Source organism: Magnolia sinica, chromosome 17, assembly GCF_029962835.1.
Source record: "Magnolia sinica isolate HGM2019 chromosome 17, MsV1, whole genome shotgun sequence".
NCBI lineage: Eukaryota > Viridiplantae > Streptophyta > Magnoliopsida > Magnoliales > Magnoliaceae > Magnolia > Magnolia sinica.
Window position 1 is genome coordinate 39,799,453 of NC_080589.1, and position 26,336 is coordinate 39,825,788.

General features: G+C 39.9%; 2 protein-coding genes across 9 annotated transcripts in view; both read left to right on the forward strand.

The window, feature by feature from the left end:
• The first annotated feature begins 1,003 nt into the window (after positions 1–1,003).
• Positions 1,004–26,336, forward strand: part of LOC131230405 (dual specificity protein phosphatase 1-like) — a 58,574-nt gene continuing 33,241 nt past the window's right edge. For 7 of the 8 annotated variants that reach the window (XR_009164017.1, XR_009164015.1, XR_009164013.1 and 4 more), the window contains exons 1-4: positions 1,004–1,118; positions 7,448–7,695; positions 8,603–8,738; positions 20,111–20,231. Coding sequence is in view for 3 of the 8 variants with exons in the window: in XM_058226311.1 (XP_058082294.1) it covers positions 7,588–7,695; positions 8,603–8,738; positions 20,111–20,231 (365 nt within the window). In the remaining 5 variants the exon portion in view is untranslated. Of the gene's footprint in view, positions 1,119–6,037; positions 6,057–7,447; positions 7,696–8,602; positions 8,739–20,110; positions 20,232–26,336 lie in introns of those variants that run through there. The other variant, XR_009164016.1, reaches the window with a different exon arrangement.
• Positions 23,677–25,336, forward strand: LOC131230404 (uncharacterized). Its single transcript, XM_058226310.1, has 2 exons — positions 23,677–24,480; positions 24,590–25,336. The coding sequence occupies exons 1-2, from the start codon at positions 24,274–24,276 to the stop codon at positions 25,121–25,123; spliced, it is 741 nt and encodes a 246-aa protein (XP_058082293.1). The 5' UTR covers positions 23,677–24,273; the 3' UTR covers positions 25,124–25,336.

Consider the following 26,336-nt stretch of genomic DNA (forward strand, 5'->3'; position numbering starts at 1 on the left):
GCGGTAGTTGGACTACCGCCCGGTAAGGGCTCGGGCCGGGCTCAAGCGTGTGGGTTTGTTTGGTATATTGTTTCGTCCGATGATCCTCTCTTTGGGGCTTTGGGGTTCAGATAAGTGGACTTGGGTTCGGGTAAAGGGCTTAGATCAAGGTATAGGGTATAGGTGGGGGCTACCGGTGGGTTGAACGGTTTGGATTAGGGTTTTGGGTTGCGGATTGGAGGCTGGTCATAGTTTTGAGTTAGGTTTAGGTTTAAGCTGGGATTAGGGTTTGGTTTAGAATATGATTATGGTTCTCGGATTGTCTTAGCCTTCTCGAGATGTTAGCCTGGGTGGGGTGTTTACACGGGCAATATCTCTATGATCCGAAAATCCCATTGATTGAACGAATCGTGCCGAGATTAACGGACCAGTCCGTCCAATGGTCAGGTATAAATACAAGGGAAACCCCATTGCTATAGGTACGCAACATCTGACATTTTTCCTCAATTCTTCAACATAGACCCAGATTCCCTTGACCTGACTTAGGCATCAGAGGGTCCCCCGGCCTAGCCAGGGTCTCCTTTGCTCACTGTTTGTGCAAGATAAGGGTTCCTTGGAGGTTCACCATGCCTAGTGGAGAGTGATCCAGCTTTTGTCATCAACACCTACCATTGATTTTTTTTTTTTTTTTTTTTTTAAGGACAAAAGAAGTCTTGGAGCAAGTTGAAATTTGTGTTTTCCCTTCCTGTATATCTGCGTGACCTTATGAACAGCTTGGATGGCAAATAAACATAATAGTGGGCCATAGGAAGGTTTCAACGGTGGGCGCCGTTATCCCATGCTTCATGTGGTGTGTTGAACTACAGCGTTGGATCTAACTCATTTTTGACCTCGTGGCTTAAATTGGTTTAGAAAAATTAATGGACGGTGTGGATAATACACATACACAGCGGGGCCATAGATTTTTGTCACGTATACACATTACCCAAGTCGGTTCTCTATTCTACGCTACCTAAGCCTAGTACATACGAAACCGGGCTTAAATAACTTCCTTTCTCTCACCACGACCAGAATTCTGGTTCCTTTCTCTCTTGGCTGGCGATTTCTAGCAATTGAGAAACAGCGCCGAACGATTTTTGGTAATTCTTCTTCTAAATTTCTATGTATGTATTTGATGCTGTTAATTGAAATTATGAGATTTTTAGACTGAAATAGGAAAAGGATTGTTGATATTGCTGGGTTTTTTTTTTTTTGTATAATTAGGCAAGATAATACTTTTTTGATTTGTTTAATTATTATTCTATTTAGATTTTTGGCAATGCCCAGCTATTTTTAGGCAATTTTTATAATTTGGGTTACTTGGAAAATCCTTTTTTGATGGGTAATTTTCAATGCTCTTCACGTTTTCTTTTATTTTTTATTTTTGTTTTTATTATTTTTAATTTTAATGTGTGTGGAGGGTGTGCATTGACCAATATTAACAACAGATGGCATACATATACGATAGTCCAGACTGTCTGGATCATTGGCTTGCATGTGGATTGTTCATGGCTTTTAAAATTGCACCAATTGGATGATTAACAGTCTGATTTTGTCTGTTGAATTTGGGCCACTGATCACTTTTTTTTTATAACCATCTATATTGTGCCCCCCAATTGGACGGTTAGAATCGTCTGATCAGTGTTGTTTATTGACAATGCTCTATCCACATTGGGGCCCATTCTTTTGATGTTTTGGATGAATGTATATGCATGCATGCAACATGTTGGGTGGATGAGTTGCTAGCCCGGTCCTTTCGGAAATGCTTATATGTTTATTTGCCAATTCTGCAATCTGGTTTGTACAGATTTTTTTTTTTTTTATAAATTATCTATGCTATGGATTTCTGATGAGTTCTTGCCATTGAAAACTGTTTTTGGTGATTATTGTTCTGTTGATGCTTTTTCTCATGAAGTCTTTCAATTCATGGCGTTGAAGGACTGGAGTTACCAATGGATATATTCTTTATACTTATCAACCACAATATTGCTTAGTGATTTACTTTAATTTGAATGCTTTGTTGCCTATTTTTATGACGAGCCATAATGCTTCTAATGTGATAATCTTGTACAGTTTCGGCTTTTTGCTGACGTAAAGGTGTTGCCAGAGGCAAGGAAACATTTCCTTGGCTGGATTTATTCATCGAATTAAATTCAATGGTCCTTTCGTTTTTGTTTTTCTTCCCCCAGCCCAGCCTGTCCTTTTTTTTTTTGAAGGGGTATTCTGGGGAATCATATGATGAGAATATTCATCCAATTGGGCACTAGTCATTTTCAAGGGTACTCATACTATTGTATGAAAAGTTCAGTAGCTCTTTGGATCACCCCAGAATACGGAAGGAAGGATCTTTTGCATCCCCAAATTTGAGGATGGTGGGATGCACCGATATCCCTATTTGCAGAAATTGCCCAAAATGACAATTGAATGATAAAACATCTCTGAGCTGTAATCATTCAATTCCCATTTGGGCAGTGGGTGTATGATGCAGGACAATTAACAGTTGCTCTAAAAGCTCGAACTGTTAGAGTATGGTGAATTAATCCCTTTATCTCATAGCCCAGGCTCCACATCTCATGGGTTTTAGAACCTCGGCCGAACCCCCTTCGTAGGCCCCAAATCACATGGGCTGCCCACCCCGAGTGTGTCCCCGCAATCCCATGGGCTACCCCACTCGAGCCCGGTGTGAAATGCACATTAATCACCCCTGGTGAGGAGTCTCGAACACGAGACCTCCTTCGTGGGCCGCACCCACCTCGAGTGTGCCCCTGCATCCCACAAGCGACCCCACTTGAGCCCAGTGTGAAAATGCCCTTGCATTAATGACCCCTGGTGAAGAGTATAGAACCCGAGACCTCCCGCTCTGATGCTAATTTGATGCAGGACAATTACTAGTTGCTCTAAAAGCTCAAACTTTTAGAGTATGGCGAATTAATCCTTTTATCTCATAGCCCAGGCCTCGCATCTCATGGATTTTAGGACCTCGGCCGAACCCTCTTCGTAGGCCCCAAATCATATGGGCTGCCTACCCCAAGCGTGTCCCCGCTTCCCACGGGCTACCCCACTCGAGCCTGATGTGAAATGCGTATTAATCACCCCTAGTCAGGAGTCTCGAACACGAGACCTCCTCCGTGGGCAACACCCACCCCGAGTTTGCCCCTGCATCCCACAAGCAACCCCACTCGGGCCCAGTGTGAAAATGCCCCTGCATTAATCACCCTCGGTGAGGAGTCTCGAACTCGAGACCTCCCGCTCTGATACCAATTTAATGCAGGATAATTAACCAGTTGATCTAAAAGCTTGAACTGTTAGAGTATGACGAATGAATCCCTTTATCTCATAGCCCAGGCCCCACATCTCATGGGTTTTAAGACCTCGGCCGAACCTCCTTCGTGGGCCCCAAATCACATGGGCCGCCCACCGTCCCGGCATCCCATGATGTGTGAGATTTCAGGCTTAAAATCATGTTAGTTCAGAAACAATAACACAAATTCCACATCCCAAATAAAAGTCCAAACATTCAATTAAGGGGAATCTATGCGGGTCCAGGCCTACACATGATAGGGTTGGATCAATAAAAATTATGAACCAAACGATACTCAAAGATAAGAAATAATCATCTACACATGCATAGTAATCAGTCTCTAATCCAAGGAATTTAGAAATTCCAATTCGGGGAACCCTAGGGTAAGAAAAGGGGCATAAAATTGGAGATTTAAGTAATTTAGGGTTAGGTTTAGGGATTTTGGTTGAAAGTGGAGTGAAAGAGAGGAGAGAGACGAACCAGAGAAGTACCGTAAGCGTGGACAACAACAATGGCCCAGACGCACGTGCGTGTGATCCCGGCCGCACGTGTGTGGGGCCCATTATTCAGAAAAAAGGCCACCTTGGCCCTGGTCGGTCAGGCTTGGACTCCAAAACCTCCAAATCTCAACTCGATCCGATGTACAGTTTCTGCGTGGTGCTCTGCCGAAGTTTCAGCCCTCCTGTAGGGCCAGATTCTGAAATTCTGCTGTGGGGAGGAGAATTGCTGCAAGAAATGATTGATTCGAAGTGTAGATGATGGGGTGAGATGAGAAGAAGGGATGATAGAAGATGGGTAGTAGAGATGGCGATGCATGGATGCGAATTGGGATAGATGTGGCTACGCACCACGGTAGTTAACCCTTCGATGAAGGGAGGGCTTCACACCTAATTAGGCTTCACAACTCAAAGAGTAGGAAAATGCAGAATTTTTATTAATTTTCAATCAATGAAAAGAACTACAAGGGGCGCATATTTATAGGAAAAAACCTATACCCCAAAAACTCGTACCATGTGCGCAACCTATTACCTGACAATGAAGTAAACTAAAATAAAGACCAAACAAAGAAATCTAAAACATTCATGATGTTCTAAATAATAACAATAAGCAAAACCTAAAATATGAAATCAATCCGACGAGTGGGCCACGATCATGAGATCCCATGATGGGCTTTTCTTGACTATCGGACCCACTTTTTTGAACAAAAAGTTGTCTTCTAGGTTAGAAGCGCTCCCTGGACGTCGTCATTGAGCTAGATCGATGGTGGGGTCTTCCTACTCCGTGCATATATGCGTGGGTGGGGTGGCGTGCGTGCCCGAGATGTCCCCGTCAATTCTCCTTGGCTACGAAGATTTCGTTACTGACGAAATAAAACTCCTGAACCACTCTAGGATGTCAGGATCAAGTCTCTGAAGCTCCTTCGCGGTGAGCCACGTGCTGTCTGAAATTGGGCATGACTTCCATTTAACCAGGTACTTCTGAAACCTGCCGTTCAACGTTGAAACTATCTGATGGTTCAGATATCTTCTATTTCCTCTCTGGGTGTGTGAAGGTTAGGTATGAGAGGTTGAGGCTGGGAAGAAAGGTCGGGAAGAGTAGGTATGGGAGGTGGAGGCAGGGAAAATAGGTCGGGACGAGTAGGTATGGGACGTAGAGGCTGGAAAAACGGGTCGGGAGGGGGCCATGGATCAAGGGATAAATCTGGAGAATCAGGACGGGTAGGCGAAGGGCCGGACAAAGTATCAGTGGTCCCCTGAAAAGTAACTAGATCCTCTACGTTGAATGTTGAACTAATTCCCATAGAAGGTGGAAAATCTACTTCATACGCATTGAGACCGTTTCATTTTATAATTTTGAAGGGTCCCGCACTATACACGTGTAATTTTCGAATGGCTCCCTGAGGGTACCGCTCTGGCTTGATTCAGATCATCACAAAGTCCCTTATATTGAATTCCTTGAAACATTTATGTTGGTGTGAAATGCGCATTAATCACCTCTGGTGAGGAGTCTCGAACATGAGACCTCCTCCATGGGCCGCACTCACCCCGAGTGTGCCCCTGCATCCCACAAGCAACTCCACTTGAGCCCAGTGTGAAAATGCCCCTGAATTAATGTATGCTCCTGTTCACAATTTATGGGCATTTTCATAAGGACCCTAGAGATTTCTTCCATCATATTTTTTCCATGTCTATGATATATTTGCTGTTCTTTTGTTCACAAGAATAATTCTACAAATTTATTCAAAATCTATAAATTTGAAAAGTCTTTATATATTTTCTAAATGAATCATTTGATATTCCAATATGTGATGTCACTTTGGAATTTTTAGTTTCCCACCTTCCCTCTTTTCCAAACTGCATACTTTTAGGGCCCGTTTGGGAGCCTAGATTCCGAACCCCCCGGATTTGAAACCCCCAGGATTTGAAATCCTCTTATTGTGTTTGGCACCCCGGATTCAGAATAAACTTTAAACCAAAAGTAGCTATGCATAGTATATTCACAGGAGTTTGAATTTAATTACTAAATAAACTTTAATATCTCTAATTAGTGAGCATATGTAATGTTTGATACAATGGTTATAATAAGCCCGCTGAAATATATACTTTTCTCGAAAATGATGAAATTCCAAGTCTCGGATGGACCACAAGCACAAGATCACGTCCGAGTGACTAACCAATGATTTTTAACCGTTGATTTACAGAGACAATGTTTGGACAGCGCTGATCATTGTATTAAAGTAATTATAGTGATGCAATTGATAATCTAATTATTTTGGGATATCATTAGTGGGCCATGTGTCCAATAGATTAATAGTCTAGTGACATATGTTACACATGCAACTCTTGGAAAGATTTTAGATGTAATCCAAGCTTTCACCATGGATTTGCCCCAGTTACTTTACGGTGCCAAACAACCAGGGGATTTGAAACCCCCTTAAATCCCCTCAAATCCCCCCAAATCCATGGTGCCCAAACGACCCCTTATGCCTCGTGTAGACTCAGTTCCTAATCTTCCCAAATCATAGCCATAAAACTCAAATTTCTTTCCTGATCTTCCTCTTCTTCTTCTTCTTCTTCTTTTTTTCATTTGAAAAGTGAATTCATGAAGAGAGGTTAGCTCTTGAAAGTTGCTAGTTCTTTTTCTTGTTTGGTCCTTCTCAGATGTTGGTTTGAATAGAGGGTAGTTCCTTTCTTGTTGTTTTCCTTTTAAGCAATATGCATAGCCACAAAAAGATGCATGCTTTCTCAAAGATGTTATCAAATTGTGTTGCATGCTTGCTGTATGATATGGAAGTTGGTCTTTGAATTCCATGCACACCTTTCCACATGCACCTCTTGTTGAAGTGTTAAAGTCCCTTGATATACATTGATACACCATCCTCTAACGGCTCAAGCTTTTAGAGAAATTGGTTGTTTGACATGGTATCAGAGTGGAAGGTCAAGTGTTCGAATCCTGGGAGCAGCACCTGGGAGCAGCAAATATGCCTCAGTTAATGTATTCTCATGGAGGGCAAGCCCGGCCTATTTATGGTGTGAGTGTCCCTCCACCCTTGCCCATTATGATCCCATGCGGAGTTCCACCCTGCACGTGTGGGAGTGTTGGAGTGAAAGTCTCTTGATAGATATTGATACACCATCCTCTAACGGCTCGCTTTTAGGGAAATTGGTTGTTTGACACCTCTACTGAGGGCCCATCTGGTAGGTGTGGAACATAAAAGCTGTCTATCATGTGGGTCCCACCATTTAAAAGACCTGGCTAAAAATTGCCACCAACTCATAGGGTGAGTCACACATGCATGTAAATAATGGGCAGTTTTTAAGTTTTATCTGTCAAAAAATACTAGGCAGTAAAAAAAAGGGCAACAGTCAAGATTCAACTAAATGTGTCACCACTTGATGAGTTGACTGGCCTGATTTTTTGGGTCAGATCATCTCCACAAAGGGCCCATTTGATGCATCATGCATGGCTTGGATGTCTTCTTTACGTGCTATGTTGGCATGTTTGGCTGCATCCATGCATGTGGAGAGGTGTGCATGGATTTAAGAAGCTCAGGAAGTAGATAAGACCAATCATGTTCAGATTTTCCTCTTTTTAATTGTGCTTTAATTGTTTGAGATTTTTGTGCAGGTCTGTTGCACTCTTTTGATGAACTTGGTATTGGGAATTTGGGATACTCAATCAAGGGAGGTCTGTAGTATTTATTACTAAGTTGCTATTTCCAACAGTTCTATGCCTTCTCTCAGAAGATAAATTTCTCACTACAAGCAATGGCTCAAATGGACGGGATTTACAAAAACAGAATAGCAACATTTCTGCGGGCATTGTATGCATCAAAATATGCTAAGGAAGATAACATTCCATGCCAACTTGAAGAGGTAAGTAAAATCCGCATCTAAAATCTACTTTTCCTTTCACTTACGAAGTGTCCTCTGCTTCATCATTCTCACCTGTAGGATCTCTCAATGGTACCAGGTTCCTAAAAAATTTGGAGTTCCCTATGTAAAACAATTCCCTATTTCTAAAAAGTATCTTCATTGTGTTGGATAGAGGTTGACACTTATATTAGGAAAACCTTATTTTAGCTTATACTTATGCATGTCATCATTGTCATCATTATAGCCTTGTCCCAGCTATTTGGGGTCAGCTTTCTAATATTGATTGGCAGAAGTGTTCAACAACTGGCTGCCTACTTGACATCAACTCTCCTTTATCGAGGTTGGGACCGGCTAGCACATTGTTACGAGGTGAAGTTATCTTATGCATAAGTTAATTAAGATAATTATAATCATATGTTTCTCAGTACCATTATATATGCATGGACTTTCCAACGTGCCGGGTTTCTAGAGTCGTCATGTCTGACATCTCACCTCCATGTTCGACACCAGTTCAAAGTACATAGCCTACCTGATTTGGATTATCAGAAAAGGACAAGCTGGGAGTTTTTCCATGACAATAGTGGTGATGTGTGCCGGGCATGTATCCATGCTAACATGTGTTTGACATGGAAACTTGTTATAAATGGTGCCACATAAATTGTGGGGGATTCCTTTCTTTCATTCTTTTTCTCATGAGTGGTTTTTTTGGGAATTTCTTGCATAAATATCTGTGATGATCAATCTACTGGAAATTTCGACCAATTTGATAGTTCTATATACCAAACACAGTGAGTGTACATGTAGTGACTTGTGATTTTCTTTCACTGACAAAAGTGGATTTCATAACTTCTAATAGCATAGTTTGGTTTGTAGAAAATCATTTAATATCATTGAATGTTTGTTTTAGGGTCTCTTCCTAGGTTCTGTTGGGGTTGCATATAACAAGGATGCCTTGAAGGGGTTGAATGTTACTCATATATTAACAGTGGCGAAATCTTTGGAGCCTGCATATCCAGACGATTTCATATACAAGAAAATTGAAGGTGAGGCAAACATTTCCTCTAGCATTAATGCCTTACAAGCAATAGTGTCTTCTTTCATATGGACAAGCACTTCACACATATATTATATAAAAATGGCAAGACCACACTATCAAATTTCGTAGCTTCTTTGCATGTGCAAGTATCATCTTTGAATCTTTTTTTTTTTTTCTTTCTTTCTTCAGCAACTAAAAGTTTATATGTTGAGTTTAGAGCTTCAACTTTGTCATCTGGGAACAGCGAACACAATTACGATTAACAATTCTACACTACGAAAAGTTGTAACATTTTGATATTCTGCAAAAATAGGATGGCTTAATGAAACGTGTTTGATTATGGATTTTTTTTTCCCGAACAAAGCTAAGTGGAATTTTGGTGTTCTATGCAGTCTGAGTATTGGCTTTGAAATTTCTAGTAGCCATGTCCTACTAATTTTCTTTTGGGGCAAGTTCAATGCCCATAGTGCACTTGGAGACTTGGTGCAGATATCTTCAATATGTAGAGATGATGGGAAAATAACAACCATTTCAAATGAGAATATTCAAAAGCCCATTTTGAAGTATGAGTATTTCTGCCCACAATTATTTTATGGTGGGGGATATGTGCTTGCTGATTCCTGGTCACACCCCACACAGGCTTTTCCATGTTCTCTGTAACATGTTTTTATGCTAAGCGTCAATGTTTTCATAGTTGGCATGTATTGAAGAACTACTAGAGTTCTGGTTATATATACCTGCGAGTAAGATAGAGTGGCAACATGCCTTCCTGTTTGATGAGATATAATGTGGTTCACTTACTAAGGATAAATCTGACTCCAAATATCTGGGTCAAGGCTATGACAACGACCATGATAAAATGAAATTTTATTTAAAGAAGAAAACTAATGCATTAAAATAAAGGCACCATCTCTGCCAATAAAAAGGGATAGACTAAAGCATGGTTACCTGAGTCACATTATGGTCAACTCGCCTTTGAATTTGTAGTTTGCAATTTGACACTTTTCAGAAATTCTTCAATTCTTTAGGGTAGGCTCATTTTGTTCATTTTTTGAATTCGCCCAATTCCTACTTTTGGTTTGCTTAGTTCGATAGGCTAGTAGTTTGACATATTTCAATATGGATCATACAGTCTTCCTTTTTTTTTTTTTTTTGAGAGATAATATAGATCATACAGTCAATGGTCCAAATTCAGCAAAACATAGGTTGGATCATTCTATCAATCACATTTGGGTAGTGACTAATCTACAGTGGGTCTGAAATTTCAACAGTAAGAATTAATTTCAGTGACATGTATGATTCCAATCATGATTTTTCAAGAGTATAAATTGTTTTCCATGTCCTCTATTTTAGTATACACGTTGTGAATGCATGCGCTAACTATATACTTAGCAATGGGATCAATGGTGTAAAATTTTGAGTGCATGGATTGCGTTTTCTGCCCATGTAGAAGTCTTGAGTGCCTCTGCTACCCATATCATCTGCCATAAGGTTAAGCCTTGTGCCACTGCATGTATATGTGACTTGTAAGTGCGTGTCCTGCCTATATCATTTACTATAGGATCAAACAGCCAGTGTAAACTTTGAATGCATGTTATTAGGGACTGGACATGTGTAGGAGGCTTAATCAGGGTCTTGGCCATTTTTGGCTCTTCTTGTACATGGAGGCTATGTATATAGCGTGTAGAGGTGTAGAGGATTCCAGAAAATGTTGAGGCATATAGAGTAGTGTAGATTTTTGGAAGTTTCTGTATTAAAATAGTGACACCAAAATCACTTTGGGTTTATTCACTTTTCTTGAGCCCATATGACCCATGTTTCACATGCTAACAAGGCCCAATTGTTAGTAGACCCCTGGAGGGGTATTTTTGACATTTCCCTCATGAAAGGGGTTTTTTTTTTAGGGTAAGTTGTATTAGGTTTGAGTGAGAGTTACGAATTTTGGAGAGAATGGTTTTTCTTCTTGCTCAAGAGGGTTTGAAGAAAGGGGATTTTTTTCCTTGAAGGCTTGATTCAAGACTCCAAGGTTTTGCCAGAGGTGCTCCAAGGTTTTCTTCTCATGGTATTCAAGGGGGTTTTGTTGTATTCTTGAAGAAGGGACTCCATTCTTTGTTTCTTTGTATTCTTTCATTGCTATAGTGAATTTTCTTTGCCGAATTGCTCGTGGTTGTAGCCCAAGCGGTGAACCACGTACATCGTGTGTTCTTGTGTGGTTGTGGTTTTGGGTTTTTTCTCCATTATCTTCTTTCTATTAATTGCACACGATCCTCGCATATTCCGTGTGCTATTAGAATCAAAGGGGCGTTTGATTTTGGTGGTGTGTTTCTTGGGCGGTGGTTTAAGTCGCATCAAGTGGTCGGCGGTGGTTTTAATCGCTTCAAGTGATATCAGAGATTTTGGGTTTGTGTAGTAAATTGGAAGAGATAGCCAACAGTAGATTTGAGGTGGAGAAATTTGATGGGCAAAAGAATTTTAAACTTTGAAAATTAAAAGTTCAAGATTTGTTGGTTCAACAAGGGTGACATAAGGCATTGCTCGGTAAGGCAAAGAAACCGGAATCTAAGACTGATGATGATTGTGATGAGATGGATCTCAAGGCATTATCTACTATCTACTTGTCTTTCACAGATAATGTGTTATTCAACATAATTGGCGAGAAGACCACGACGAGTTTATGGGAGAAGCTAGAAAGCTTGTATCAAACAAAGTCCGTCACAAACCGGATTTTCTTGAAGAGGAAATTATATTCCCTATGGACGAAGGATGGTACAAATATTTCAGACCATCTAAATACATTCAACAATATTATTTGTCAACTTAAAAGCATAGGTGTTAGAATGGAAGGGGAAGACAAGGCGGTGACATTGTTACGTACGTTACCGGAATTTTATGATAATCTGGTTACATCATTGAGTTGTACCAAGGAAGATTCACTCGGTTGGGATACGGTTTGTACTTGTAGTGCATTGCTTGTCGATGAACTTTGAAAAAAAAGCATCTTTAGAAAGTTCAAGTGGGTCGGAAGCGGAAGCTCTTATGACAAGAGGAAGGCCGAATGATTGCGGTAGCAAACTGAAGAATTCTTCAAGAAGCAAGTCTCGGGGCCAATCAACATCAAGGGGTGACAAAGGCGCTTGTTGGGTATGCGGCAAGACCGGTCACTTGAAGAAAGATTGTTGGAAAAGGAAATATAAAAATCCGATGCAAACAATGACAAACAACTTTACGAATCCAAGAATGAAGCCAATCAAGTAGAGGTGTCAACATCGGTGTCGATTGAAGATGAGGTGTTGATGGTAGGTTCTAATCCGACATTTTATCAAAATTGGATACTTGATAGTGGTGCCACTCATCATATGTGTCCTCATCGTTTGTGGTTTAGCACATATGAATCACATGAAGGTGGCATTGTATCGATGGGAAATGACTTAACTAGCACAACGATTGGGGTTGGTTTTGTTGCATTGAAGATGTTTGATGGAATGACTATCAGACTTGAAAATGTGAGGGATGTACCGGGATTTAAAAGAAGCTTGATCTCCCTCTCCGAATTAGATTCGGACGGTTGTAAATTTACAAGGCAAGCGGGAGTACTTAAAGTCTCCAAAGGAGCTTGTGTCATAATGAAAGGCATCCGGGGTTGGAAATTTGTATATGCTGCTAGGAAGCATAGTGACAAATGACATGGTAAATGCGGTTGTGGAGAATAGTGAACTTCTATTGCGGTTATGGCATAGGAGGTTGGGTCACATGAGTGAGAGAGGTATAAAAGTGTTGGCGAAAAGAAATTTAATACCCATGATGAAGTTTGACAAAAAGGATTTTTGTGAACATTGTCTCTAAGGGAAACAACATAGGCGGAAGTTCTCAAAAGGCAGTCACACAAGCAAAGGTGTGGTTGATTACATACACACAGATGTGTGGGGGCTTTCACCGACTGCTTCATATGGTGTTGCTCTATACTTCGTCTCATTCATTGATGATTTCTCAAGAAAATATGGGTGAAAACATTAAGGTCCAAGAGTGATGTGTTCATGGTGTTCAAGCATTTTAGGGCGAGGTGGATAAGAAAACATGGCACTGCATCAAGATTCTTAGGACGGATAATGGGAAGGAATTTACTTTAAATGAATTCCTCAAGTTTGGCAAGGATGAAGGAATCAGGTGACATTTTACAGTTTCTAACTCAATAAAATGGCGTGGTTGAAAGAATGAATCGTACACTAATGGAGCATGCTAGAAGCATGTTGGCTAATGCGGGGCTTGAGGAAGAAATGTGAGTGGAAGCCGTATCAACGACTTTCTATCTTGTCAATCGATCACCATCTATGGCTTTAGAGGAAAAAAACACCTCAAGAGGTATGGTTTGGAACTCCTTGTGCTTATTCCGAATTGAGGATATTTGGTTGTGGTGCATTTAATTTAATTCTTAGTTGTCAAAGAAACAAATTGGAACCTAAATCCAAGAAGTGCATTTTTGTTGGTTATGCAAATGAGCAAAAGGCTTATTGTTTGTGGGATCCGATAGGCAAGAAAATTATCGTTAGTCGGAATATTCATTTTGATGAGTCTCATGTACTTTTACGAGGTTCAAAATGTCAAAATGAGGAGAAAGAAGGTCCGCAACAAAATGATGTTCAATGTTTTGAAGATGCACCGGAATGTTCGGTTCCAAATATTGTGAATCCCATGGATCAAGAAGATGATCAAGATGAAATTGAAGGAATTGAAGAAAATGAAGAAGATGGTGAAGAAGCATAACCTATGATGGACCGCCCATGTCGTGAAGTCCGTCAATTGCTACATCTCAAAAATTATGTGGATCCTATGACATTAAGGGCTCTAATCACTGAAGATCAAGAACCAAGTTCCTTTGAAGAAGCTATACGGGTTGAAGATTTAGAAAATTGGAAGAAGGCCATGTAAGAAGAAATGTTTGCACCTAAAAAATAAAAATAAAATCAAACATGGGTTTTGGTAGAATTGCCGAAGGGTTGTATGGTGGTTGGTTGCAAGTAGGTCTATAAAATCAAGGAGAGCGTAAGCGGTAAAATTGAAAGATACAAGGCAAGACTAGTTGCCAAGGGATTTGCACAAAAGGAAGCTAGTGATTGTATAGAGAGTTTTGCACCAGTTGTGAAACTTGTTTTGATTCGGTTTATTCTTCCACTTGTAGCTTTACTAGACTTGGAACTTTAGCAAATGGATGTGAAAACGGCATTTTTGCATGGGGATCTTAAGAAGTTTACATGCGACAACTGGAAGGGTTTATTGTGAAGGGCAAGGGGAATCTCGGATGCAAGTTGAATAAATCATTATATGACCCCAGGCAAGCATCAATGCAATGGTATAAAAAGTTTGACTCTTTTAGGTGAAGTCTTAAATATAAAAGAAGTGATTATGGCCATTGCTTGCGGTTCAAATTTTTTAGTGATGGAAATTTTCTTATCTTGGTTTTGTATGTTGATGATATGCTTTTTGTATGTAAAGATAAGGATTGATGAGTTGAAGGCTTAATTAAGTAGAAAATTTGAAATGAAGGATTTAGGGGCGGCATGTCAAATCCTTGGAATGGAGGTAGAACGTGATAGACAAAGTGGAACCTTGTCACTTTCTCAAAGAAGGTTCATTGAAAAGGTGCTCGACAAGTTTGGGATGAGCAATGCAAAGTAGGTAAAGACTCCATTGGTGGCTCATTTCATGCTATCTTCTGAACAAAGTCCAAAGTTGGAGGAGGAAAAATGATATATGGCTTGGGTTCCTTATGTAAGTGTGGTTGGAAGTTTAATGTTTGCTATGGTATGTACTGGGCCAAACATAGCTTATGCGGTTGGGGTGCTTAGTCATTTTATGTCAAATTCGGGAAAACCACATTGGGAGCCGGCAAAATAGGTACTTTGATACTTGAGACTTTAGAGGCACAAGTAACCACGTGCTTACATATAGCAAAGAGGCAAAGGCGATGCATGGTTTTGTTGATGCAAATTTTGCTGGTGATCTTGATAAGCGAAGATTGACTATGTGATACATATTTCGTTTTGTAAATGATCCTATAAGTTGGATGTTAAAGCTTCAAGGAACAGTAGCATTATTGACCATGGATGCCGAGTACATGGCAGCAACGAAAGCTTGTAAGGAGGTGGTTTGGCTTCAAGGATTTATGGGGGAGAGTGGTTTTGTTTGTAAACCCATGGATTTGTTTTATGACAATATGAGCGCCATTTATTTGGCGAAGAATCCGGTTAATCACAAGAGAAGCAAGTACATTGCAATTTGACGCCATTTTATTTGTCAATTCATTGAAGATGGCCAAATTCGTTTGTTGAAAGTCAAAGTGAAGGAGAATGTGGTGGACATGCTTATAAAGACCGTTCAAGTGGAGAAGTTGGATTGGAGCTTGACTTCTTTTGGCTTCAAGGCAAGGTAATGATGGTGTATTGGCAAGGCAAACAAGTGATTTTGCTATTAAGGTGGAGATTGTTAAAATAGTGACACCAAAATCACTATGGGTTTATTCATTTTTCTTGAGCCCATTTGACCAATGTTTCACATGCTAACAAGGCCCAATTGTTAGTGGACCATTGGAGGGGTATTTTTGACACTTCCCTCATGAAAGGGGTTTTCTTAAAGGGTAAGTTGTATTGTGGTTAAGTGAGAGTTACAAATTTTGGAGAGAGTTTTTTTTTCTTCTTGCTTGAGAGGGTTTCATGAAATGGGGCCTACTTCTTGAAGGCTTGATTCACGACTCCAAGGTTTTGCAAGAGGTGCTCCAAGGTTTTTTTCTCAAGGTATCCAAGGTGAGAAGATCTATTGCTAGCATTGCAATGGTGGGGGGGTTTTCTTTAAAGCTTGGAATCAGTGTTTTAAATAGCGGTAGCGTGTTGCGTAGCGTACAACCCTCCGTAGCGTGTAGCGAAATAGTGTAGCGTGTAGCGTAAGCTACACAATACTTCTATTTTTTTAATTTTAAATATATATGATAAATATTAAATAGTAAGAAAAAAGCAAAATATATAAATGTTACATTCTTCAAAATAAAAATCTCAAAGTTAAGAGCATTAAGTACAATACAAGTATAAAAAACATAAAACCGACAGTAACCGGCATTTTAAAAGGGAAAAAATCAGGAAAAAACTGAAAATACCAAGTTATTTTGTCTCCACATCGAAAAAAATTCAAAAGAAAGGAACAATGGGCCTTAAATTTTTTTTTAATGGCAAACGTTCAATCACATTGTTTCCCGTGGTGTGGTCCACCTGAAATGTGGATCTAACTCATTTTTTAAGCTCATTCCATAAAATGAGTGTCCAAAATAGATGGACGGAGCAGATAAAATACGTTACATCATAATGGGGCCCATGATGTTGCGACTCACGACTGTAACATGAGCAGCGTCAAATAAAGAACGCGGATTAGATACTGAGAGGTTGAGTAGCGAGTGGGCTACTGAAGTGATGTCACCAAGTTCCGTGGGCCCCATTATGATGTATGTGTTGTATCCACATCGTCCATCCATTTTGAGATATCATTTTAGGGCATGAACCAAAGAATGAGGCAGATAAAGAGCTGTAGTGGACCCCACCACTGAAAACAGTAGGGAAAGTGATTCCCACTGTTGAAACTATTCTAAGGCCCACCATAATGTTTACTTGAAATCCAACCTGTTCAAATGTTCCAAAAAACACGAAATAAGGGAAAATACAAATATCAGTTGATCTAAAACTTTTGTGTCCTTCAGAAGTTTTTAATGGTGGGCGTCACTGTCCCCACTGTTTTCTGTGCTGGGGTCCACTGAAGCTTTGTTTTTAACTCATTCTTTGGATATTGTCTTAAAATGATATCTACAAATGGATGGAAGGTGTGGATACAAAACATACATCATGGTGGGGCTCACGGAACGTGGTGACGTCACTTCAGTAGCGAGTCTAGCTACTAAACCTGTCAGTAGCTAATCCGCGCCTGAAAAAAAGGGTTCGATGCCATTTTTGAAAGGGGAATAGGGTTTCCTGTTTCTATCTCGAACCCAAATTCCAATCTGAGGGTTTCCATTTCGAACCCAAATCTTCGAATCGAACCAAAATTCCCGAGAGATCGCAGATTATTCGCCGGAATTCTCGTTGATTTTGAAAATTTTCATCCATTCGAAGAAAAAAAGAAAAAGGGGAGGTTTTTTCGTACCTGCGGAAGACCGAAACTCAACTGTTGTCGATCAAGGCCCACCGAATTCTTCTTCCGATCAGGCGTACTGCTTCTGCAGGTACCGAAATCACCTTCTTACAATTTTTATATATTTTATATTTTATTTTTTGGCATTTACGATGCTCTCCCCAAAATTACAGGTAGCGCACGCTACCTGCGCTACACGCTACGAAGCCGTAGCGTACACTACGACCCCTGTAGTGCACGCTACAGGGGATATACGCTACCTACTACGCTACGTAGCGATTTTGCTATGCTATGTTACGCTACGTAGCGTACGCTACCGCTACGCTACGCACGCTACTGAAAACATTGCATGGAATCAAGGGGGTTTTGTTGTATTCTTGAAGAAGGTACTCCGTTCCTTGTTTATTTGTATTCTCTCCTTGCTATAGTGAATTTTCTTTGCCGGATTGCCCGTGGTTGTAGCCCAAGCGGTGAACCACATATATCGTGTGTTCTTGTGTGGTTGTGGTTTTGGGTTTTTTCTCCATTATCTTCTTTCTATTTATTGCATACGATCCTCGCATATTCCGTATGCCATTGGAATAAATGGGGCGTTTGATTTTGGTGGCACATATCAGTACAGTTCGTATTTGGAAACATCACTGGGGCCTAGTACACTTCAACATAGACTGCCGACCCATCGTGCTCATGACCAAGTGAGTGGAAGAAACCTCACTATCTGCCTTGCCAGTGGTATGCCAATGCCCACCTGGCTGGTCGATAGTGGACCTAATTACGAACTAGTCAAACTCAACCTAGCTTACAGCCCCCTACCCTCAGGCGAATAAGGTCACACCCCTTTTCAACAGACCACAACACAGTGGGAGATGCGGCCTACTAGTATTTGGCATTCGGGTGCTCATGTTATCCACTTGGTCTAAACGTTAAAGCATCCTTGTGGTACCACAAAGGTTTAGGGACTTTCACCCAAGGACATTCATATTGCCCTAATGCAAGAACATATTTTCGGTATCCAATCCGGTCATCAACGATATGCCGTGGAGGCCACAACCCTAATGTCGCTAGGGTGTAATATGATTGTGACATACAAGATGCGAAATGCATGTGTCATACCATCTAAGTCATGCACCAACCTGCACGTACTGTGCGATCATGTGGGGCAACCCTATCTCATATGGGGTCTACTAAGTATATCAAGCCGAAAGGCGTATGCTATAATCATCATCATCCACAACATGTATACAAATGATGCGTATGGTCATATAAATAGGCATGATATCATTACACTAAGCATGTTATTAGTATGTCCTATCAGGCCAAGTAAACTAGCATGTTATTAGATATATCAGGTGATAATCGGCCTTAATTGGCACATCTTATACATAGTGGGACCCAAACAACAAACCCCACTACAAATGTAAAGGTCTATGTGGCATGGCCCACTTGAGACTAGAATCGGCCCCATACTTGGGCCTACACACATATAGGAGATAATAAAACAGATGTACAGTTTGGATAGAACATATATATCAAGGTGGAATCATGGCGGGCCTCTCAGTCAGGTCGAATAACAATTAAATATTACAGTGAGCCTAGGAAGATTTTCAATGGCAGGCAGTCAACCACTCTGTTTTCATGATGTGGCCCACTTAAATCCAAGCCCCACACCCCTACCAAGATGGATGGTAGAGTAGACAACACATCCCCCAGGTGGGACCCTAAAATAGGCTCCACAGCCCTGTGGGCTGGGAAGAGGTCTAAGGAAACTTTTAACAATAAATATCATTGCCCTTATTGTTTCCCATGGCACGGCCCACCTGAGATCTGGATCGGCAAAATTTTTGGGTTCCTAGCTTAAAATGATTTGGCCAAATAGAGGGGTGGCATGGATGAAATACATGCACTATGGTGGGTCCCATGTGTGGCCCCCACTCCACGCCCACCATTATTAAATGATGATGATGGGCATAATAATAATAATTTGAACTCCACCATCGAGGTGGGCATAATAATAATAATAATAATACTCCACCATTGAGGTGGGCATAATAATAATAATATACATTTTTGAACTCCACCATCGAGGTGGGCCCCATTCGGACAATCCGATTGGTCCACCGGATGGGCCAGTTCGAGAGGAGGCCCCATTCGGACAATCCGATTCGTCCACCGGATGGGCCAGTTCGAGAGGAGTCCAATAGGCTTTGACTTGTTTGGACGAACAAGGAGTCCACAGTGGCCCTTGGAAGATTTCAATATCTAGACATTGTTTCCTTACGTGTGGTCCGCCTGAGACATTGTATCTTTTCTAATCGGTGCGAAACAAATACAGCAAGAGTGGATCTTTTGTTTCTTGTTTCCATTGGCAGTTCATCTCCAGTAAAGATAAAATGGTTTTCTTGTTCCACGGCTGCATTTGTGTTTCTGCTCTTCCATGTCTCTTTCTTCCGTTTGTCCTCTTCCACTTCTTCCTCTCTGCCCCCCTCTTTACTGATCCATCCAGCATTGCTAACAATATTTAAAGAATACAAAGAGCTGGTCTGCATAGCCAGCTGCAAGGTGCCCTTTTAGAGTCCAATGGAATTCATCTTACATATATTCCAACGAAATTCATGTGGCTACTTTAGCCATGTTGTTAGATACATTTTTTCCTCAAAAATATATAATAAAATGCATAGAAGACGTCTACCTTCCTCCTCCCATGCCTTTTTCTCTTCATTTTCCATCTTCTCTCTCACAGCAATAGGCAAGGTAAGTAGAAGCTAATTTTTCACAAAATTTATACTTTTCAGAATTGAAGGTGATGGCACTTGGTTAAGGTGCAATTTATTAAAATATGTTGATGACTGTGCATAACAAAAATTAACCTTCACCTCAGCATTAAATGCAGTGTAATTGGACAGGATCTGAGTGAAGCTAGCTCACCACTTGGATGTCTTTTTTGTATTTCATGTTCATGAGTTTGTAGTATTCTATTTGATTCCCATTTGCATTTATGCATGCCATATATATTGTGTTATTATGTTTGGTGTAGAAAGAGCTATCTGTATATATTTTTTCTCTTTTGTTAAATAGCTTATTTTACTTGTTGAACCAGTCCCATTAGGCATTTTAGATGCTGATGCATCATGTGAGTTGTTAGGAATGTAATCATGCACACCAGCTTTGTTTTTTTTAGAATCTTATTGTGTGCCATGTAATTGGAGGAACTAGTGCTTGACAGCCCAGATACAAATTTAGAGCAGCATTTTGACGAGTGCTTTGATTTCATCGATGAAGCTAAAAGAGCAGGTGGTGGCGTGTTAGTTCATTGTTTTGCTGGAAGATCAAGGAGGTGATTTTCTTTTCTTTTCTTCTCTTCTTTTCATTTGTAGCATTGATGTTATTTAAGGCATGAGCTTCCTATGGTTTACACTGGCATAAAATTCATGAAAGTTCTTTTTATGTAAATGTAAACTGTCTTTCAGCGGCTCATCTGGCATTGCATTCTCTAGTAATGAACTGCTTGCAAATTCCCCCTTGCGGTTAGAGTGCAATAGTGTGATAAGGTGCAGCTTGGGGCACGACCGTGCTGGCATGTGAAAGATGCTGGTCCCAGCTATTTGAGCATGTCCCTTCATGTGCATGGGTGCTTCATGCTCAGTAGTTTGCATGGAAATTGCCTCTCCATAATATTTTGCTTATTCACCTTTTGGGTTTGGATTGAAATTTTGGGCTGGGGGGTCAATACTAGGTAGGATTGTGCTGGCATCAAGGTATCGCATATCGGTATCGGTGGGCATAACGGTGCCCACTGTTACCTATACGGATACAGGGGCGTAACGGCGATATGGGGGCGTAACGGCCCGTAACGGTGCATTTTTTTTTTTTTTTTGCCAAAAAAATATGAAAAAATATGGATTAAATGCGGAATATTCTAAGTATTCCAAATATGCATTCATTTATAAATTGGAACATATTTATGGTGGTGTAACGGTCCATTCTTTGGTGAGAAGTTGTATCAGACTGTTTGATGAATTTATGAACCAGACAACCTCGATTTGACTGTAAAACTCCTATATTTAATTTTCTAACTATCTACTATCAATGATAGATATATTAAAATGAATGTAATATCAAAATATCTTACATATGTTGGTGTTTGCAATTATTTTTCATAATTTATTTTATATTAAGTTATTAACAATTTAACATGCTGGAGGAGTGAGCTCTCTACTCTAGAGTCTATGACTCTATGCTAGAGTGAGTCTAGAGACTCCAGACTTGCATAAATTACAATGTTCATTCTATTTTAAAGTCTTCATTCTTCAAAATGTCAGAGATCATTGTTGTCATGTGCGATCGCACATTCGCATATGCACATATATGTGCACTGATCACATAGCATATGCGATCACTGCACATGCGATTGCATATGCCACATGTGCCATAATATGCGATCGCATATTGGCCAACGGTCAGAAATCTGATCGTTGCAATTTTTTTTTTAAAAAAAATTTAAAATCCAGTTATTTCCTCTATAAAAAGGCATTCTAAGCACTCCTACATGCACTCAAAGCTCAATCTATCTCTCTATCTCTATTTTGCTCTCTTACACTCTCTCTTACACAATTCCAAGCCTCAAGCTCCACTCCTCCATCCATATTTCTTTCAAGAATCAAGATGGAGATTGAAGTTTCAATCAAGGGACAAGTACATACATCCACAAGGATTCAAGAGACATTACAAGACAACCAAACTCTCCATCCATTGAATTGAACTCTTTCTAGTTTCTAATTTTTTCATGTTATAAATAATTTTTCCATGTTATAAATATTCACACAACACACCCACCACTCTCTCTTTCTAGTTTTAAATCTATTATCCCTCTCTTTCTATCTCATTCTCTCTTAAAGTTCCATAGTATCCAAGTTCTAAGTTTTCTAACAACTTCTAACATTTTTTTTTTATAGTTTGTTTGTTACTTTGTTACTGTTACAAGTTACATTAAGTTAATGTTGTGTTAGTGACTTAGTGTTACAATTACAACTTACAACTTTACAAGTCTACGTTCTACATAATTTTAGAATCAAGATCAAGACTCAAGTCAAGGGTCAAGGACTCAAGGCAAAGGTGAAGAGAAGACAACTTAGACAAAAGTGAAGATTGAAGAATTTGGAACCTCTTTTTAAATTTATAATTGTAATTTTGTTTGTGTGTAAATCTCTCTCTCTCTCCTCTCTTTTCTACAAGTCTACAAGTGTAACTCAACTATCTCTCTTTCTCCTTTTCTTTTCCCTCTTCTTCTCCCTTTCTACAAGTGTAACTCAATTCTCTCTCTCTCTCCATTTCCTTTTCTTTTCCCTCTCCCTTTCTAGTTTCTACTAGACTACAACTAGTCTACTACTAGTGTAAGTGTGTAAGTGTGTGTGTGTGTGTGTGTGTAACTCTCTCTCTCTCTCTCTCTCTCTCTCTCTCTCTCTCTCTCCCCTAAGTCCCATCTCTTTAGTCTCTTTACTCTTAGTCTCTTACTTCACTTTAATTTTTACTTTTTAGTTTACTTTCTAGTTACATTTTAACACTAGGCTACTAGCAATCAATACACACACCATCAACATAATGTCTTTTTCCCAATCTTCCTCTTTGAAACCCAAGTTGAATGACCCGGGTTGGAAGTATGGCCACTACCATAGTGTTACGGAAAAGACTCACATAGTATGTGAGTTATGTGGGTATGTGAGTTCCAGTGGTATTGTAAGGCACAAGCAACACCTTGCACATTTACCGGGGTTAAATGCAAAAGCATGCGACAAAATTACTCTAGAAATCTGAAGGGAGATCATGGAGTATACAGAAAAACAATTAAGAAAGATGCGATAGTGCCCTACGTCAGGAGGAATATTTGGAACAAGATGCATATGAAGATATAAACATAGTTAATGTAGATGAAGCTAGTCCCTCTCCCCATACTTCGACAGGCCGGTCTAGACCATAAGTACAATCAATGGTCTCGAAAAGAGCCCGAGGGCATGGGCCCATGGATAGATGGTGTAGACCACACCCCGAGGATGTGATCAACCAAAGGGGTAGAGAGAGGGCCGGTTCAGACAACTTTAGAGAACTGGTATAAACAAAAAGATAGGAAAATCACTATTCAATATATTGCTAAGTGGTTATACCAAACCGACATTCCTTTCAACGCCGTTAAATCGAGAAGCTTCAAAGTAATGGTTGAGGCTATAGGTCAATTTGAACCCGGGCTTAAACCTCTTTCATATCATGAAATAAGGGAGACATGCCTAAAAACTGAAATTAAATATACACGATCCTTTATAACTGAATATAAAGAATTGTGGAAAATATATGGGTATTCACTAATGGCTGATGGAGATCGATAGATCCAGTCGGTCTCTCATTAACTTTTTTGTAAATTGTTTAGCTGGGACAATGTTCTTGAAGTTTGTGGATGCACCGGGTCATTCACATACTGGAAAATATTTGTTTAGCTTACTATATAATGTAATTGACGAAATAGATGAGGAATGTGTTATACAAGTAATTATAGACAACGCAGCCTCATATGTAATGGTCGGTTGTCTTCTTATGGAGAAGCGGCGTCGTTTATTTTGGACTGTTGTGCGTCCCATTGTGTTGATTTTATGTTAGAAGATATAAGTGGATTATTTATAAATGTGATTGCAAGGGCACGGTCTTTAAGTACAAACACGCCCTTCTTCTCAGTTGAATGAGAAAACACATTGGGGGTAACTTGCTACGTCCAGCAGTCACCCGTATTGCTACAACCTTTTTAACACTACAAAGATTACATGCAAAGAAATTAGAACTTAGAAGCTTTGTAGTGTTGGTCGATTTTACAAGTGGGCCTTGGTGAAAGAAGGCTGAAGGGAAATGGGTTCAACAAACAATCCTTTCTCAAAGTTTTTGGACACAAGTGGTAAAGACGCTAAAAGCATCCGAGCCCTTAGTCACTGTGTTGCGATTGGTGGATGGGGATGAGAAACCTGCAATGGGCTACATATATGATGCGATGGAGAGGGCGAAAAATAAGATCATGAACCATTTTAACTATAGAGACCGTGATTATAAGCCAATTTTAGATATTATAGATAGAAGATGGGGCATTTAAATGTCATCGCCATTGTATTCGGCTGCTTAAATCCTTAACCTAGCCTGTTTATTTGCTTCTGCTGATCCAGCAGAAGCACTAACTATGCATATGGTTGGATTTATTGATGTATTGGAAAGAATGATTTCAGATAGAGGAGAACAGGACAAGATCTCAACTTTGCTGGACTTTTACACAAAAAGTGAGGGGATATTCTCAAGGGATATTGTAATAAGGCATCGGACAATGAAAATACCCAGTAAGTACTACTATGAATGTTAGTCTTAGTGTTTTACAAATAGTTTTTCTACAAAGTGTCTCTAACCTACTTAAACTATTTTTCTTAGCTGACTGGTGGGCTGCCTATGGAGTGGACCCGAATAGGAAGGATCCAGCTCTAAAGAAGCTAGCGATGAGGATTATTGGACTCACGTGTTCTGCCAGTGGTTGTGAGCGCAATTGGAGCATGTTCGAGGCGGTAAGTTTAACCTGTTTAGTAATTGTATAACTTCAATTTTTTTAGTGTAAGGCTTAAGCTAAATTAATTACCTAAATAGCTAATGCCAAATGCGCTTTCTTTCTTGCAGATTCATACCAAGAAAAGGAATCGCCTTGAGCAAAAAAAGCTCAATGACTTGGTTTTCGTTCAATACAATAAAAAATGGCGAGAACGAATCCAAACTAGGAAAGAAAAGCCTGGTTTTTTTGACCCTATCTGCTTAGATGAGTTGGATGCAGATAACGAGTGGCTTGTAGAGACGGGGGACCCGACATTTGCTGGAGAGAACCTGACATGGGCACAAGTTGAAGATGCCGCATACGGATCGACACCTGGTGAAGGTAGTACCACTCGAAGGCGAAGGATGGGGGAGCCGGGGGCGAGTAGTAACCGTCAACCCGTTGAAGAGATTGAAGAAGGAGATGGTGATAATGATGATCAAGCTGAAGATCATCCACCATTGGATGTTGATGAAGTATTAGTATCTACAGATGATGAAGAAACGGAAGAAGTGTATGTGGAAGAAGGAGATGACTCGAATGATGATATTGATGATGATGATGGTGGTGGTGGTGGACCTGGTGGTGATATGCCACAATGGCAATTAGATCAATGCATATGATTATTGTTTAGATATATAATAAATAAATAACTTCTTCATTTTGTTTACTAAGTGTGTTGATGTTGATTGTTAATGTATATGTAGTGTTGAATGTTGAATATTAATATTTCTTATTTGTTAAATGTTAAGTTAACTATATTGTAGAATGTAGAATTGTTGATGAATGATGACTTGATATTTAATTCATTATGTAAAATTGTAAATGTAATTGGTTTTATTTTACTTATGTATTTCAAGGGCCAATGACATATAATAATTTATTCTGATTTTTTTTTTAATTTTATTGATTTTTTTTTTTAATTTTTTGAAAAATGCAAAAAAAAAAGTACGCGACCGCATATGCAATTGTGCGATCGCATATGCGCACAGGCATATGCAATCGCACACGATTGCATATGCTATTTGACAACATTGTCAGAGACTTCTCCTCCTATCCTGTTCCTGTGGCTCAGTGGCTGTGACTGTGACTGTGATTCCTGTCCTGTGACCTGCCATCCTCAAGTCAAGAATATTAAAAAAAAATAGCAATGTTTGATATACTCCCCTGCAGCTTGATTAAGGATTACTTGATTGGTTGTCAGGGGAGCTATTTTAAATACAAGTTCGGCAGTGTCAAGTGTGTGCTTGCCATAATACTGCTGCAAATACTTACCTTAATATAAATATATACTTACAATTACCGTAATAAAATTCACAAGTCACCACCCAAATGAAAATCTACTTTTTTGTGGTTGCTCGACCTCCACATCATCGTCATCGTCATCATCAGGCTGAGGCTGTCCAATAGGTGGAGGTGTTGCATATCCATAATATCCAGTGCTAGAAGAAAATACTAGATCAATGAAACCAGATGATGACTGATCCTAACTAGGCAACGACTCTGACCCCGAGTAAGGATATCCACCAGTGCCCGTCGAATAGCCATATTGGTGCCCGTACTCAGGCTGTTGAGAATCTTGAGATTGAGAGTGTGTCTGTGATGAGTAACTTGGATTTAAATCTGGATATTTATGACTATAATCATGTGGATATGGATCGGGAGGACTACTCCAACATAAATGTGATGGAACAGGCTCAGTATAATTATAATCATAATCCAATTGGCCACAAGAATATCCATCATAATAACCAGGACTATGAGCCTGTTGATGTTCCGGACGTCCCGGACCTGGTGCACCACTAGACTCACCCTCCTGCTGACTATATTGTGACT